Raw genomic sequence first — 18,398 nt, forward strand, 5'->3', positions numbered from 1 at the left:
GATTGGCAGTTACAGTAATAAATAAGTCAGGACATCCATATTTTCTTACGTAACAAAAAGCATCTTGAGTACGTTCGTGCATGTACCGTGGACCACCAGTAAAAGAAGAGGGTAAAATAACTAAGCGGCCCATATTCACCGTATCATTATATTGCTGCATGGCGTCGCGAAGGTGTACGTATTCTTCAGCGCGTAGCTGCCTTTGATTAGATCGTATGTAAACTAACCTTTCGGTTTCAATTTTTGCGTACATGTCAACAATAAACTGATTGAATAAGCCACGAAAACGTTGAATGTATACCAACCTATTCCGTCTCACTTGCAAGTGGCAACAATAAAATTGAAGACATGAAATCTTTTTTATTATAATTAGGTGCATCTGTATGCGGATCAGTTTGGTATAAAACAAAATTATAACCATCTTCCCCTCGACAGCATATCAAAGGATATTGCAAACTGTCATAAGCCCTGTGGGTTTCGTATATACGTTGCAAACGATTGTCTCTGGACCGGATAACAATATCACGCCTATCACGTTCTTGGTCGACCAATACCACAGCAACTTCATTTGTGGATGGAGCATTATAACGCCTAGGACGTTCCTGAGTTGGACGCCTTTCGGCATTTATAACAATTTTATAATTGCTATCATCATATCGAGGAAGAGCTTCTAGTGCCGATTTGAAACTGCATACATATGAATTAACCTGATGCAACATGTCTTGAAGTTGTGAAATTAGTTCAGTATTTAAATTCGGGAAATATTGATTTCTTATATTCGACTATTCGTTGTAGTCGGATACGAAATATATTTGAAGAAACTTAGGTTGGTCTTCAGGCAAAAGGGATCCTATCAAATGGTTAACCTGACCTTGTACCTTAAAAGTAGGCATGAAAGGACCTTTTGAGATTTATTGAGCACCAAAGGATGTCATTTGAAATGCACTATTATAAGTGCGAATATTGTCTAAGAACTGTTTAGATTGCACATGGAACATGTAGTGAATTCAATAGTTCCGGCGGGTCTGCGAAAGAAGGCAAATTTATTTCGCCTCCAGAACAACAGAAACACTACAAAAAACACATACTACATTTTGCACATACATATTGCCTATGAAAGAAGATGATCTGTAATCAATTGCGAGGTTATAAGCAAACCCACTTTTATATTTGTCGGACCACGCCACCGAAATTCTAGATTGATCATCTATGTGTAAATGTAAGTTATTAGGACTATGTCGAAATCTGTTTGAGGTAAGAGGGGCCTCTCGCTGTTCCTCCGTTTCAAGATACCGAATATTTTCGATTCTTAATCTTTCAATAGACAAACTTATTAATCGATCTTGTCTCAAAGAATTGTAATGTTCGCGTACCGACTCTATTCGTTGTACATGCTCATGTTCATCTTCAAGCGATCGAATAATATTATGGTGCACCCATAGAAATCTAAATAATAAGGTAATAGAAATGGCATACACCGCGGCGATCTATCGAAACCATAGAAATCTAAATAACAAGGTAATAGAAATGGCATTGTAGTGTAAGTATTAAGTATATCTATGTATGTAATAATGATCTAATGTGTAACCAATCTTACCTTTTGTGTACTCCACGTGTAACCTCATTTTTACTGTATTTAATCATTGTTTTATTATAATTAAAGCGCAGTCATACCTGAGATCTCGTAGTTTTAATGTGTTTTCTAACACCTCCCGTACATGGCGACCCTGCCAGCTGTCCGCGCGAGTCGGTTATTTGAGACGGTGCATACATAAATGGAGTGGAACTTTTATTGGATTAATTGATTTGGTTGCTACGGGACTGAGAAATAATTAAAAGTGATGACTATGGCGCAGTTACAACAAATCGGTTGCACTTACGAGTTGGACGCTTCAATTCTTGTGTCGTACAAAATAACTGAAAATTTACTATGGGTAACCTAAAATCTCAAGAAGTAGTCATCGCTCAGAATGCTGCCGGAGGTGTTAACCAAGCTACGACGGAGGAAATACAGCAGCATATGTCGACCACAAAAATACTGCTGTGCGTTATAATATTATTTTTATGTCTGGGGCTGCTGTATCTTGCCTACAGTACTTATAAGAAGTGCCATTTGCGATGGATATCAAGGCAAATAAATAGAGCTACACTGAGGGATTCTTTTTTCCGACGACCAGCGGCGACTCCCGGGCGTCTTGACAGAGAGGCGCAGCAGGCTCCGAATAAACTTTATCCAGGAGTTGTTTAGTGAAACGCGATCTGTTAAAGTGATTAAGTGTGCGGTATCCAATAAGTGCTTCACAGTGCGGTTAAAAGTGCGTTTTCGTAAATATATCATACTGCTCGGGCATTAGTTAAAATAGGTAACGTCTTAATATATGGGAGTAAAATTAAAATATATAATGGACATATTATTTAATGGACTTTAGTGTTATTAATAGTTCATGTTTACTCAAATAATGCATCATCAGCGTTTGTGTGGTAAGTTATGGCAATTACTTTACAGTCGTTATATAATGAATTAAAAGAGATCAGAACTTATTTAATAAAAATAGGCCCAAAGAGAAGACAAGGTCATATTTTAGAAAGCAAACTAAGTGAAGCTAATATAGTGCATGAGCAATTTGAATGCTGGTTAAATACATATAAGTCAAAATTAAGAAATGACGACGATGATGATCCAGTTGTGCATAGTTTTTGTAAACAATTTTTAACGTTATTTAATGAAATTGTAGATTTATGTCAAAGCGATAAAAATTCCGAAGATTTTGTTACAATGAGTACTTTTGATTTAAAGACTGCCTTGAACTTATTGCCCTGTATGACAGATACAGAGGCTAATACGAAGCAATTAATTGACAATATAGAATATTATAATTCTTTATTGGACAAGGATGTATGTAAGAAGAATTTGATTAATTTTGTCTTAAAAAGTAGATTGTCTCAAGCTGCAAAATTAAGGTTGAATTCCAGTTATGCAAGTGTAGATGATTTAATTACGGATATGAGAAAAGAACTATTACCTCGAAAATCAGCAACTGCAATTTCAAGTAAATTAGAACATATTAAGCAAAACAATTTATCTATTTCAGATTTTGGAAACCAACTATCAGAATTATTTGTTGACCTTACAATTTCGCAAGCGAACGGCAAGTCAGAAAATTACAGCATTTTAAAGCCATTAAATGAAAATATAGCTATCAAAAAATTCGCCGACGCCTTGCGAGATCGTAGGCTCAGTACTATTATTGCTGCCAGGAATTTTAGCACTTTGAAGGACGCAATCCAGGCTGCCATGGATGAGGAGGTCACCACCGCGTCGGGTTCGGGCGAAATTATGGGTATGCATAAAACTTTTTATTCTTATCATAACAGAGGACAAAAATATAATTTTAGAGGAAATCGAGGAGGCTTCTACAACTCAAACTCTTCATATAGAGGACAAGGACGAGGTTTTCGAGGAAATCAGCGAGGATGGCATCAGCAGGTCACGACCCGAGGTGCACCGACGCGAGGACATCGGTTCAGCGGTCAACAATATAGAGGTAAGTCCAGAAGAAAACAAGGGATATGTCAACAACCTAATGTTAACGTTATAGATGAAGAACGCTTTTTAAATTCATTGCCTAATACAGAGCCCCAAAGTTCACAATCGAATGTGACTGAAACATTTTTTCGTGACCAATAATAAGCAACATTCAATTTTATCATGCGATAGTGATTGTTTTACATGTTTTTCAGTAAATGGAAAATTATTTTCATTTTTGGTAGATTCTGGTGCATCTTTAAGTTCAATTAAATATAGTTACGTAATTGGCCTAAATTTAACTTTGCATAAAGAAGACATTACTATAAATGGTCTTGGGGGCAAAGTCCGTGCATTAGGGTACGTGTATCTACAATTGAGTAGTGATGATGTAACTATTAGTCATAAGTTTTATGTTTTAAATACATTGCCTATTACATCATCGGTCGAGACTTTTTAAGAAGATTTAGATCTGTTTTGAATTTCGATACAAATATTTTGACTTTGCGTGATACTATAAATCGAACGAATACTTTACCAATTACAACTAAAAGTAATAACTTATTAGAAGTTTCGGCTAGGAGCGAGTCTATTCACTATATTCAGACACAGTTTGAAGAAGAATATAAATATAAATATAAATAAATATATAAATAAATAAAATAAATAAATAAATGCGTAATATGTTCGACTGAATTACAGGATGGTGTTTATTTAGCTAGTTCCATTGCTTCTCCTGTTAAAGGTGTTTTACCTATTAAAATACTAAATACAACAGAAAATAATGTAACGTTATCAACATTTAATTTTGATATTCACAAATTAAGCGATTACAATATTTGTTCATTTGATAAAATAGAAAATAAGGCAGACAGAGTTAAACAATTATTTTCTTATGTTAATTTTTCTCATATGAATGACGAGGAACAAATATCTATTGGAAATTTATGTGCCAAATATGCGGATATTTTTTATTTACCGGGAGATAAGTTGAGTACCACTGATATTTATACTCATACCATAACTTTAAAACCAGGCACTACACCATTCTTTTCAAAACAGTATAGATTACCACATGCCCAGAAACATGAAGTTAAGCAACAAATAGATGAAATGGTCAAAGAAGGCATAGTTGAGCCAAGTAAAAGCGAATGGACAAGCCCTGTGCTATTAGTTCCGAAAAAATCAGACACAACCGGTGCTAGAAAATGGCGATTAGTTATTGATTACAGAAAATTGAATAATTGTTACTTTACTTTATTGCACATAAATACACACACTTGGACAATATGTTCTTGGAAAGTTCATGTACAAAGGCGAGCTTAACCCAGAGTTGGGTTCTCTTACAGCAAACCTTAGAGTGATAGAGAGATTTGATATAGAAGGAAATCAAAACAGCGCAACAGTATTTGAAGAAGAAAAAAAAGAAAAATGTAATAATTATAATTAATTATACTAATTTAAAACTACACTAAAATTTCATAGACATAATAAATACATACATACAATGTAAAGATATATACCTATAATAAATAAATACATATATACATACATAAGTAAATACAGGTCATGTTGAAAGGAAATATTCCTTGATTCATCTCTTGAAAACATCCAACGATGGGCTTTCACGAATAGTGTGAGGCACAGAGTTCCAAAGCCTCACAGCGCGCACGGTGAACGATCTATCATAACGACTCGAAGTATGAGGAGGGACACGCAAGAGAAGAGAAGAAGAAGAACGACAAGGTTTGCCTCTGGGGACTAGGAATTGGAAACGTTCCCGAAGGTAGGTTGGAGAGAGGGGATTGTAAAGAAGAGAGAAGAGAAAAGTGAGAATGTAAGAATCTCGACGCTTTCGAATAGGCAACCACCCCAATCGGCTCCGAAATTCCGATACGTGATCGAATTTCCGGAGGCCGAAAATGAAGCGGATGCACAAATTCTGCAGACGTTCGAGTTTATCAAGAAGTTCCAATAAGGGAAGAAGAAGTGACTTAGCAAGAGTAATTTTAGTTTGAAACGGCAGGAACTTTTGGAGACGTTTAAGAGAATGAAATGAGCTAAACACTCTCCTGCTTACTTCCGCAACATGTTTGCCCCACGATAAGTTACAGTCCATCAGGACACCCAGATTTTTTACGTGTGACGAGTATGCTATGGTGACGTTATCAAATAAAACTGGGGGAGGAGACTGTTGGTTAATTAAATTTATGAAATAATTGCCACCAATAATGAGAGCTTGTGATTTCAGTGGATTGACTAGTAGTCCAAAACTTTTAGCCCATTGATTTATGGTGTCAAGGTCATTATTAATGGCATCAGTTGCACTGCGAATATCTTCACGTTTGAAGTGTTTGTAAATCTGCAAGTCGTCTGCATAAAGATGGTAGTGTGAAGTCAGAGATTTAGTGATAGTGTTAATAAAAACGGAGAAGAGTAAAGGAGAGAGAACACCACCCTGAGGAACACCCGCAGCAAGGTCACACCAATCAGAGGAGCTCTCATCACAGTGGACCGACTGTGAGCGACCTCGAAATAAGAATTAAACCATGCAGTTACAGAAGGAGCCATATTAAGTGAGGATAGAATACCTAAGAGGATGTCAAAATCAACCGAGTTAAAAGCACTGCTAAAGTCCAGCAATACCAATATTGTTAAGTGCCTGTTCTCCATAGCCAGTTTTACGTCGTCGGTTATTTTGACCAGCGCCGAAACCGTGCTATGTCTATTGCATAGTAGATGATAAATACCCTTTACCAGACATAACCGAGATATTAGAATCCTTATCTGGTAGTATTTATTTTAGTCATTTAGATCTACACCGAGGATATTATAATGTAAAATTAGATGAAAACAGCCGTAAATTTACCGCATTTGCGTCTGGTCAGTTCCAAATGACTCGGATGCCAATGGGGTTAAAAACAAGCCCAAGTTCATTTTCTCGGATGATGAATGTGGCTCTAGCAGGTCTCACTTATGAGAAATGTTTGATATATTTAGATGATTTAATTTGTTTCGGCAGAAATCTAGACATCCATAATAAAAATCTACAAGATGTTTTCGAAAGATTGCGGAAAGTTAATTTAAAATTGAACCCTTCTAAGTGCGATTTTTTAAAGAAAGAAATATTGTATCTCGGTCCTGTGATATCTAATAAGGGTATACAGCCTGATCCAGAAAAAATAAATACAGTGAAAAATTATCCACGTCCAAAAAGTTGTGACGAAGTAAAGAGATTTGTAGCTTTCGTAAATTATTATAGAAAGTTCATACAAAATTTTGCAGGAATTGCTTACCCTCTAAATGCACTTTGTAGGAAAAATGCTTGTTTTATATGGGATCAAAAATGTCAGCAGGCTTTTGAAACTCTCAGAGAAAAAATTATCTCTCCTCTCATTTTACAATATCCTGATTTTTCAGAAGAGAATAATTTTATTATCCAAACAGATGCGTCAAATTATGCGATAGGAGCAATCTTAGCAAATAAAGATGGGCGACCAGTAGCTTTCGCAAGTAGGAGTCTAAATAAAGCGAAAAAAAACTATCCTGTAATAGAGAAGGAACTATTGGCCATAGTGTGGGCAGTTAAATATTTTCGTCCATATGTGTATGGTCAATATTTCAAAATTCGCACAGACCATAGACCTTTGGTTTATCTTTTCAATATGAAAGATCCGTCAACAAGATTAATGAAATTCAGACTTGCTTTAGAAGAATATAATTTCGATGTAGAGTATGTCAAAGGTTGTAATAATAACGCGGCAGATGCTTTGTCACGAATATCGTTAAATGAACTTAAAGAAATGCACGACAATGTAGTAAATGTTTTAACGCGAGCTCAAGCTAGGAAACTTAGAGATTCCTCTGTTGATATAGTACCCTCAGACGATTGGCCTGATCAACCAAAAGTCGTAGGGATACATATAAAACCGAAGGAATCCGTAGGGTTAGTATTTACTGACGTCAAAAATTATACTAAAATGAAAAACGAAGGTATTATAAGTCATGACAGTGAAGTTTTGTGTTATGCAAACAGTAAGAGAACGATTTACATTAAATTTTTAGATTCTCAATCACGTATTACACGAGGTGAATTCGTGAGAGAACTAGATAAAATGTGTAAGGAAATAAATGTTGAGGATGTATGTATAGTTATAAAGATGTAGCAACAGTAAATGAGAAAGATGACAGGCGAGTAATATTAAATGACTTCCATCTCTTACCCAGTAGTGGCCATGCTGGTATGAGGAGGATGTCAAATAATATTAAAAAATATTATTATTGGCCTGGCATTGATAAAGATGTAAGAGACTTTATGAAACGTTGTGATGTATGCCAACGACAAAAACATTCTACACCTATTAAAGAACCAATGAATATCACAACAACAGCCAATTCGGCATTTGAAAAAATATTTTTAGATCTTGTCGGTCCTTTAGAAACTGATAATGAAAATTTCTCATACATTCTAACTTTACAATGTGAGCTTAGTAAATACGTTGAGGCATATCCCTTAGTTTCCAAAAAGACAGACGAAGTTGCAAGATCCCTAGTTAATAATTTTATTCTTAGATACGGAGTTCCCAAGGAGATAGCAACTGACAGAGGTAAGGAATTTATATCATCTACATTTCAGGAATTAATGTGTAAATTATTGCAAATTAAACAGTTGCATTCTACAGCCTATCACCATCAAAGTATAGGTGCATTAGAAGTGTCTCACAAACATTTGAATTCTTTTCTTAGAATACATACTGATAAACACCCAGAGACATGGAGCAAATGGCTTCCTTTCTGGTGTTTTGCATATAATACTTCTGTAAACTCTGAAACACACTTTACGCCTTACGAATTAGTATTCGGCAAGAAGTGTATTCTACCAACTAATTTGAATAAAGACATAGTAGAACTAATTTATAATTATGAAAGTTATCCATGTGAACTAAAATATCGTATACAGCTTTCACAAAAAGAAGCAAGGGACAATTTACTTTTTAGTAAACTGAAAAGAAAAACAACCTATGATAAATATACTAATCCTATAACATATAATGCTAATGACCTTATATTAATTAAAAATGAAGGCGGTAACAAATTTGATGACGTATATTCAGGTCCTTATTGAGTGTGATAAAGTGATAAGAGATATAACGCCTAATGTAGAAATATTGAAAAATAATAAATTAGATATTGTGCATAAAAATAGGACCAAACTGTATCACTCTTAGTGAACTGCAGTTATGTAACCAAAGTTATTTTAACTATCTTAGAATTGTAAAAAAAAAAAAAAACTCATGTATCATGTTTTTTTTTCTTTGTAAATGGGGCGTGTAGTGTAAGTATTAAGTATATCTATGTATGTAATAATGATCTAATGTGTAACCAATCTTATCTTTTGTGTACTCCACGTGTAACCTCATTTTTACTGTATTTAATCATTGTTTTATTATAATTAAATCGCAGTCATACCTGAGATCTCGTAGTTTTAATGTGTTTTCTAACACCTCCCGTACAGGCATACACCGCGGCGATCTATCGAAACGCATGTCGCCGGTGGGCGGGGCTACAACACATTCACAGCAAATAACTACGCAATCACGCACACGTTACCATCGAGAAGACCAAGCAAACAACACTAGGCCGTACTTCTATTGCAATAAGGTTGACTTTGTCGTTGTATGGATTCACTAACACACACAGTCATTGCATTTTTTTTGCATTAGGCGTAGTGATTACGTAAACTACACTAAGGATTGACTACGGGTCCGAAATATAATGAAAGACGAAATTATGAGTGACAATGTTTTTTATTGTATACTTCTATGGATTACATTGTAATATGTACTTACAAAAAAAAAACTTATTCGCTAATTGCCTGTTGACAAAAAAAAAAATATAAGGAAATACTTTGGTAGCTAACACGGTGATTTTTTAGTCGTCTTACAAAAGCAGCCCAGTTCATGTATCCAATGACTAGTAAACGTTCATAATAAAAAAAATAGTATTTATGAGATTTGGATAAATTTAAAATGCAATTTTTATTCAATGCTATAGGCAAGGCGTACTTTTCGAAACATTCAGTTGCGAGCGCGGTCCGAGCCGTAACAATGGCGGCAAGTTATCATGCATGCAACTACTTTCATAGTGTAAATTCAGCCTAAGTTGTAGGGTACCAATTTCGGTTACCTGTAGACATCCACTTGTCTTTTGTATTTATTTCCATCCTGTGGGAATCTGAAATACAAATATATTCAATAATATGTTCACAAAAACAAACGACTATTAAAATTGTTTCTTTTCGTATACAATGTGCATTTTGGATAATTTGTCCGCACTTAACCACATCACTATATGCGACAGTTTTGTGCGGCCGTAGCACTACAAATACGATCGAATTGATAAATATTATTTTTCGTTGTACATTTCTCTTTTTACAACGGTGCATTTCCGTAAGTCTCTTACTGTAGAGGCAATGATCAGTAAAGAATGCAATTGTTGCAGGATGTTACGATATTCATATCTATACTTAATATATAAAGCTGAAGAGTTTGTTTGTTTGTTTGTTTGAACGCGCTAATCTCAGGACCTACTGGTCCAAATTGAAAAAATATTTTTGTGTTGAATAGACCATTCATCAAGGAAGGCTTTAGGCTATAAACCATCACGCTGCGACTAATAGGAGCGAAGATACAATGGAAAATGTAAAAAAAACAAGGCAGGTGTGAATCATAACTTATATCTTCTACCCACGGGGACGAAGTCGCGGGCAAGAGATATATTTAATATACCGTTAATTAAAAATACAAATCTATACTAATATATAAAGCTGAAGAGTTTGTTTGTTTGTTTGAACGCGCTAATCTCAGGAACCACTGATCCAAATTTAAAAAAATATCTTTGTGTTGAATAGACCATTCATCAAGGAAGGCTTTAGGCTATAAACCATCACGCTGCGACTAATAGGAGCGAAGATACAATGGAAAATGTAAAAAAAACAGGGCAGGTATGAATCATAACTTATATCTTCTACCCACGGGGACGAAGTCGCGGGCAATAGCTATATTTAATATACCGTTAATTAAAAATACAAATCTATATATTTTACTAATATATAAAGCTGAAGAGTTTGTTTGTTTGTTTGTTTGAACGCGCTAATCTCAGGAACTACTGGTCCGAATTAGAAAAATATTTTTGTGTTGAATAGACCATTCATCAAGGAAGGCTTTAGGCTATAAACCATCACGCTGCGACTAATAGGAGCGAAGATACAAAGGAAAATGTAAAAAAAAACAGGGCAGGTATGAATCATAACTTATATCTTCTACCCACGGGGACGAAGTCGCGGGCAACAGCTATATTTAATATATCGTTAATTAAAAATACAAAATGCCACCTAAAAACGACCATCTTTATCTCGAAATTCGAGAGATGCTAAGAGGATGAGAAATGCGCGTTCTCAAGAATCAGCAGAGGAAAAAGCACATCGGTTAAACTCTATGAGAGTTAGTGCCTCAACTTCTCGAGCCAATGCAAGCTCTCCAGAGAGAGAGATGCGATTAGCAGCTGACAGAGCTTTTCTCAACGAGAACTTAGGCTTACTATTGACCGAGAACAACATGTGTTATCCCGAGAAGCTGAAACTGCTTCACAACGAGAACTACGGCTCACAGCTGACCGAGAACGTCATACATTGTCTCGTGAGTCAGAAACCTTCACTGAAAGGGAACTACGGCTTACAGCTGATCGCGAACATCATATTTTATCTCGAGAATTGACAAATGATAGGGTGCACCATAATATTATTCGATCTCTTGAAGATGAACATGAGCATGTACAACGAATAGAGTCGGTACGTAAACATTAAAATTCTTTGAGACAAGATCGATTAATAAGTTTGTCTAATGAAAGATTAAGAATCGAAAATATTCCGTCTCTTGAAACGGACGAACAGCGAGAGGTCCGTCTTACCTCAGACAGATTTCGACATAGTCTTAATAACTTAGATTTACACATAGATGATCAATCTAGAATTTCGGTGGCGTGGTCCGACAAATATAAAAGTGGGTTTGCTTATATCCTTGCAATTGATTACAGATCATCTTCTTTAATGGGCAATAGTATGTGTTCTTTGTAATGCTTCAAAGTGGAGTAAGGAGTCGGCTGGTTTCTGTTGTTCTGGAGGTTAGGTTGAAGTTTCTTTAAATATATTTCGTGTCCGACTACAACGAGCAGTCGAATATAAGAAATCAATATTTCCCGAATTTAATATTGAACTAATTTCACAACTTCAAGACATGTTGCATCAGGTTAATTCATATGTATGCAGTTTTAAATCGGCACTAGAAGCTCTTCCTCGATATGATGATAGCAATTATAAAATTGTTATAAATGCCGATAGGCGTCCAACTCAGGAACATCCTAGGCGTTATAATGCTCCATCCACAAATGAAGTTGCTGTGGTATTGGTCGACCAAGAATGTGATAGGCGTGATATTGTTATCCGGTCCAGAGACAATCGTTTGCAACGTATTTACGAAACCTACAGGGCTTATGACAGTTTGCAATATCGTCTGATATGTTGTCGAGGGGAAGATGGTTATTATACCAAATTGATCCGCATACAGGTGCACCTATTTATAATAAAAAGATTTCATGCCTTCAATTTTATTGTTACCACTTGCAAGTGAGGCGGAATAGGTTTTTACACTTTCAACGTTTTCGTGGCTTCTTCAATCAGTTTATTGTTGACATGTATGCAAAAATTTAAACCGAAAGGTTAGTTTACTTACGGTCTAATCAAAGGCAGCTACGCGCTGAAGAATACGTACACCTTCGCGACGCCATGCAGCAAGATAATGATACGGTGAATATGGGCCGTTTAGTTATTTTACCCTCTTTTTTTACTGATGGTCCACGGTACATGCACGAACGTACTCAAGATGCTTTTTGTTACGTAAGAAAATATGGACGTCCCGACTTATTTATTACAGTAACTACCAATCCTAAGTGGGATGAAATCACTCGGGAGCTTCTTGAGGGTCAAGCACCGCATGACCGCCATGATATCATCGCAAGAGTTTTTCATTTAAAATTAAAATTAATGATAGATCTACTTACCACAGATAACATTTTTGGAGAAGTATTGTGTTATATGTATAGTGTTGAATGGCAAAAACGCGGCTTACCTCACGCACATATCCTGCTATGGTTAAAAGATGAGGTTCGACCTAATGATGTAGACAGTTTAATCAGTGCTGAAATTCCAAGTCCGATTGCAGATCGCGTGCTATACGACATTGTTAAAACCCATATGATACATGGTCCATGTGGTGCATTTAACGGGAATCCTACTTGCATGCAAGACGGTCGTTGCACTAAAAGATATCCAGAATGCTTAGTGGATGAAACTGTAACGGGACATGATGGATACCCATTATATCGTCGTCGTTGAAGAGACAATGGTGGTTTTACTGTTGAAAAACGAGTGTCTAGACAACAGGTAACTTTAGATAATAGATGGGGCGTTCCGTATTCGCCTGTGTTGTCTAGAACATTTCAAACTCACATAAATGTTGAAATGTGTAATAGTGTAGAGTCAATAAAATATATTTGTAAGTACATTAATAAGGGCAGTGACCAAGCTAGATTTGCGTTGAGAAATGAACATTATGAAATTACTAGATTTCAGTCAAGCAGATATATTAGTTCTTCAGAAGCTGTGCGGCGGATCTTAAGTTTCAACATTCACGAAAGATATCCACCTGTGACTCATCTAGATGTTCATCTTGAAGGCGGTCAACGTATATATTTCAACGCCGAAAATGTTACAGAACGATTAGAGAACCCTACACAAACAACTTTATTAGCATTCTTTCGACTTTGCCAAACTGATGATTTTGCAAAATCTCTTTTGTATGAGGAAGTTCCATCGTATTATACCTACAATAAGCAACGAGGTGTCTTTAATCGGAGACGCCGTGGCAGGCCTGTAGGTGGCGAGTCAGGTATTTTCACAGAACATGTTCTTGGTAGAGTGTATACCGTTCATCCTAACAACGCTGAGTGTTTCTATTTGCGATTATTGTTACACACAGTGCGAGGACCAACCTCATTTATAGATTTTAGAAAAGCTTGCCAAGCGCGTCATTTGCTTGAAAATGATCAGCATTGGGATGACGCTTTAGCAGAATCCTGTATTAGTGATAATCCACGATGGTTACGCCATTTATTTGTAACATTACTAACATTTTGTAATTTGTCAGATGCTATACAATTATAGGAAAAATATAAAGAAAAACTTGCAGAAGACTTTCTTAGGAATATATCTCACAATGATGAAGGCACAACTAATGATAATGTCCGTGATCTTGCTATAAATCAGTGTTTATTGGCTCTTCAGGATGACTTAACAGCAGTAGGCGGTAAATTACTATGTGAATATGGTTTGCCAAAATTGCCAACACCAACCTCAGTCGGAGACGTTACTAAAAGGGAATATTCCGCAGAGATTGGTTACAACCCAATGGAACTGCTGACGACATTAGAAAGCGGTGTCCCAATGATGACTGCAGAACAACGTTCAGTCTATGATCGCGTGTGCGAGAGTGTTCAAAATAATTTGGGGACAATATGGTTACTAAATTAATATTAGCTTCCGTACGAAACCAGGGTAAAATTGCTCTTGCCGTGGCTTCATCAGGGATAGCTGCAACATTGCTACCAGGAGGTAAAACTGCTCACACAATGTTTAAAATACCAATTGATTTAGATCGCACGGAAAGTCCAACCTGTAGTATTTTAAGCAATAGCGACAAAGCTAAGGTATTACGCGAGTGTAATTTAATCATATGGGATGAGTGTACGATGGCCCATCGAAAAGGAGTAGAAGCGGTAGACAGAACTTTAAGGGATATAAGTCAAAATGATCGACCAATGGGCGGTATCACGGTTTTATTTTGTGGTGATTTCCGACGAACCTTACCGGTAATACTACGGGGAACCCGAGCTGATGAGGTTAGGGCTTGCCTGAAAAGCTCTTATTTGTGGCGTGATATACAATCGATGCATTTAACTATAAACATGCGAGTGAGAACTGGAGATAATCCAGATAATAGTCAATTTTCTAATACATTATTAAAGATTGGTGGAGGTACCTATCCACAACTACACCAAGGAAAACTTATTTTGACGCCTGAATTATGTTGTATAGTTCAATCTCAAACACATCTGATATCGTCGGTTTACGGTGACAAATATATTAAATAGGGACAATACTTGGCTCAGCGAAAGATCCATTTTAACTCCTCGCAATGATCGGGCATTTGAGATTAATAACAAAATACTGTCAAATCTACAGGGGGAAAGCAAAGTTTATAGATCAATAAATAGAATGGTCGATGAACAAGAAGCCACTAATTACCTACCCGATATAATTCTTAAATTCTTTAAATATGCCCGGACTTCCTTCTCATGAAATTTGTTTAAAAATTGGCATTCCGATTATTCTACTCCGAAATTTAAGACCACCACAACTTTGCAATGGAACTCGACTGAAAGTAACCCAGTTGCAACAAAATATAATCGACGCTCAAATTGTAACAAGTTGCGGTGCAGGAGAGACCGTCTTTATCCCCAGAATACCCATTATACCAAATAATTTTCCGTTCCAATTTAAAAGAACGCAATTCCCGGTATCGGTGTGTTATGCAATGACAACTAATAAAGCTCAAGGGCAGACTTTTCGTGTTGCCGGAGTAGATCTCGGTGTCAGTTGTTTCTCGCATGGTCAGTTATACGTTGCTCTTTCCCGGGTTAGCAGTTCTAGAAATCTTTATGTTCACGTGCCGGACGCAACAACTTCCAATATAGTTTAAGCCTCATGTAAATGTGATCTAAACAATATTACCAATACATTAACTTAATAACAGAAGGAGTCACACGCTAACAGATTCGCGGACACAGCTATCTTTTCTGCCGAAAGTCGCTATTACACGCGAACGAAGTCGCGAGCAAAAGCTAGTAATTTAATAACAAGAAATTTTAATCAAGACCCCCTTGAGAATTTCTTTTGCTGTATCAGAAACAATGGAATAAGAAATACTAATCCAACTTGCATGCAATTTATAAATGCTTATAAAACATTGTTGATTAATAATCTTAATTCAGTTCATTCAATTAATGCGAATTGTGAAGAAGATGATTTAAGACCATTGAAATCAATGAAATTATTATTAATGGAAAAATCTGATGATTAAGATTCTCCTGATTTTGCATGTGAAGTTGATTCCTTCATTTCAACAATGAGTCAAATTATTTCTAGTAATTTGATTTGGCATGCGGAAGCGAAGAAATATGTAGCTGGATATATAATAAAAAAATCTGAATCTAAATATTTAAAAATTGTACTAGGTGCACGACTGATTTGCTTCAACAAGAAATTGATCCTAATTCATTTAATTACATGATTGATTATACAAAAAAATCACTGTTCAATGTATGTGATTCATTTATTAAATTACTTAATGAAATATATTTTATGATTGTGACTTGTTTAAGGGAATCGCCCGAAATAATAAACTTAAAAGAAAAAATTGTGTTTTTTATAAATTGCAGGTGTGATTTTTCAATTATTCAATGCGATGAACATAAATTTATTTTAACTAATTATATAATTAATTTGCCAATCAACTTAATTGTAAATAGTTGGTGTACGGGTGTAAATAGTATTTTAACAGGAAAAATTGCTGATTTTGATAATAACGATACTGTTAAATTACAAGCATACAACTTCTATAAAACTCATAAAAAAAGGAAATAATGTGAATGATATTTAAAACCTTATTGTTAATTGAATGATTTGATTGATTTAAATCATGTGATTTTTGATGGGTGGCCATTTCCAACCATCTACTTTATTTACATCGATAAATAAAATAGAAGGTTCTCAATTATACCCTTAATCTATACTAATATATAAAGCTGAAGAGTTTGTTTGTTTGTTTGTTTGTTTGAACGCGCTAATCTCAGGAACTACTGGTCCAAATTGAAAAATTCTTTTTGTGTTGAATAGACCATTCATCGAGGAAGGCTTTAGACTTTTTAAACCATCTGCGCTGCGACTAATAGGAGCGAAGATACAAAGGAAAATGTGAAAAAAATAGGGCAGGTATAAATCATAACTTATATCTTCTACCCACGGACGAAGTCGCGGGCAACAGCTATATTTAATATACCGTTAATTAAAAATACAAAATGCCACCTAAAAAACGACCATCTTTATCTCGAAATTCGAGAGATGCTAAGAGGATGAGAAATGCGCGTTCTCAAGAATCAGCAGAGGAAAGAGCACATCGATTAAACTCTATGAGAGTTAGTGCCTCAACTTCTCGAGCCAATGCAAGCTCTCCAGAGAGAGAGATGCGATTAGCAGCTGACAGGGCGAGACGAGCTACGTCACGTGCGTCTCAAAGCTTTTCTCATCGAGAACTTAGGCTTACTATATTGATCGAGAACAACATGTGTTATCCCGAGAAGCTGAAACTGCTTCACAAAGAGAGCTACGGCTCACAACTGACCGCGAACGGCATACATTATCTCGCGGGTCAGAAACCTTTACTGACAGGGAGTTACGCCTCACAACTGACCGCGAACGTCATACATTATCTCGCGAGTCTGAAACCTTCACTGAAAGGGAACTGCGGCTTACAGCTGATCGCGAACGTCATATTTTATCTCGAGAATCTGAAACCTTTTTACCAATATGAAGACCGTTTGACAAATGATAGGGTGCACCCATAGAAATCTAAATAACAAGGTAATAGAAGTGCCAACGCCGCGTGACCTTGTCGTCACACTGGTATTTCGGACGACACCAGCGCGCGAACTTACGCTCAGTCGCTCCCGGAACGTTGTCACAGCAAAAACCACAAAAAATTGTGTTTTGCGGCGTTTCTCAGGCTGGAAATTCATATGCATCGTGTAATAACATAAATAAATAGATAAGATTTTACCAGTAAGTAAATTATTGCAGTAATATTGAAGTTATTGCAAAATTAAATTTTAAAACATAACCTTCATTATAAACCACTAGCTTTTGCCCGCGACTTCGTTCGCGTGTAATAGCGACTTTCGGCAGAAAAGATAGCTGTGTCCGCGAATCTGTTAGCGTGTGACTCCTTCTGTTATTAAGTTAATGTATTGGTAATATTGTTTAGATCACATTTACATGAGGCTTAAACTATATTGGAAGTTGTTGCGTCCGGCACGTGAACATAAAGATTTCTAGAACTGCTAACCCGGGAAAGAGCAACGTATAACTGACCATGCGAGAAACAACTGACACCGAGATCTACTCCGGCAACACGAAAAGTCTGCCCTTGAGCTTTATTAGTTGTCATTGCATAACACACCGATACCGGGAATTGCGTTCTTTTAAATTGGAACGGAAAATTATTTGGTATAATGGGTATTCTGGGGATAAAGACGGTCTCTCCTGCACCGCAACTTGTTACAATTTGAGCGTCGATTATATTTTGTTGCAACTGGGTTACTTTCAGTCGAGTTCCATTGCAAAGTTGTGGTGGTCTTAAATTTCGGAGTAGAATAATCGGAATGCCAATTTTTAAACAAATTTCATGAGAAGGAAGTCCGGGCATATTTAAAGAATTTAAGAATTCTATCGGGTAGGTAATTAGTGGCTTCTTGTTCATCGACCATTCTATTTATTGATCTATAAACTTTGCTTTCCCCCTGTAGATTTGACAGTATTTTGTTATTAATCTCAAATGCCCGATCATTGCGAGGAGTTAAAATGGATCTTTCGCTGAGCCAAGTATTGTCCCTATTTAATATATTTGTCACCGTAAACCGACGA

At 36.2% G+C, this 18,398-nt stretch overlaps 1 protein-coding gene across 2 annotated transcripts; it reads left to right on the plus strand.

The window, feature by feature from the left end:
• The first annotated feature begins 1,532 nt into the window (after nucleotides 1-1,532).
• On the plus strand, nucleotides 1,533-4,145 carry LOC113506082. 2 transcript variants are annotated; one of them, XM_026888942.1, is made up of 3 exons: nucleotides 1,533-2,900; nucleotides 3,093-3,341; nucleotides 3,439-4,145. In XM_026888942.1, exons 1-3 carry the CDS (start codon nucleotides 2,489-2,491, stop codon nucleotides 3,597-3,599), a joined length of 822 nt encoding a protein of 273 aa, XP_026744743.1. In that variant the 5' UTR covers nucleotides 1,533-2,488; the 3' UTR covers nucleotides 3,600-4,145. The 2 variants fall into 2 exon arrangements, with proteins under 2 accessions (XP_026744743.1, XP_026744742.1); XM_026888941.1 differs by having other exon boundaries at nucleotides 3,093-4,145.
• The last annotated feature ends 14,253 nt before the right edge of the window (nucleotides 4,146-18,398 follow it).

This window comes from Trichoplusia ni, chromosome 28 (genome assembly GCF_003590095.1).
Source record: "Trichoplusia ni isolate ovarian cell line Hi5 chromosome 28, tn1, whole genome shotgun sequence".
Taxonomy (NCBI): Eukaryota; Metazoa; Arthropoda; class Insecta; order Lepidoptera; family Noctuidae; genus Trichoplusia; species Trichoplusia ni.

Coding starts and splice junctions, on each gene's coding strand:
- LOC113506082 (XM_026888941.1), top strand. CDS start 2,489: ATGGCAATTACTTTACAGTCGTTATATAATGAATTAAAAGAGATCAGA. Junction 2,901..3,092: donor TTTATTGGACAAGGATGTAT/GTAAGAAGAATT, acceptor TATCTATTTCAG/ATTTTGGAAACCAACTATCA.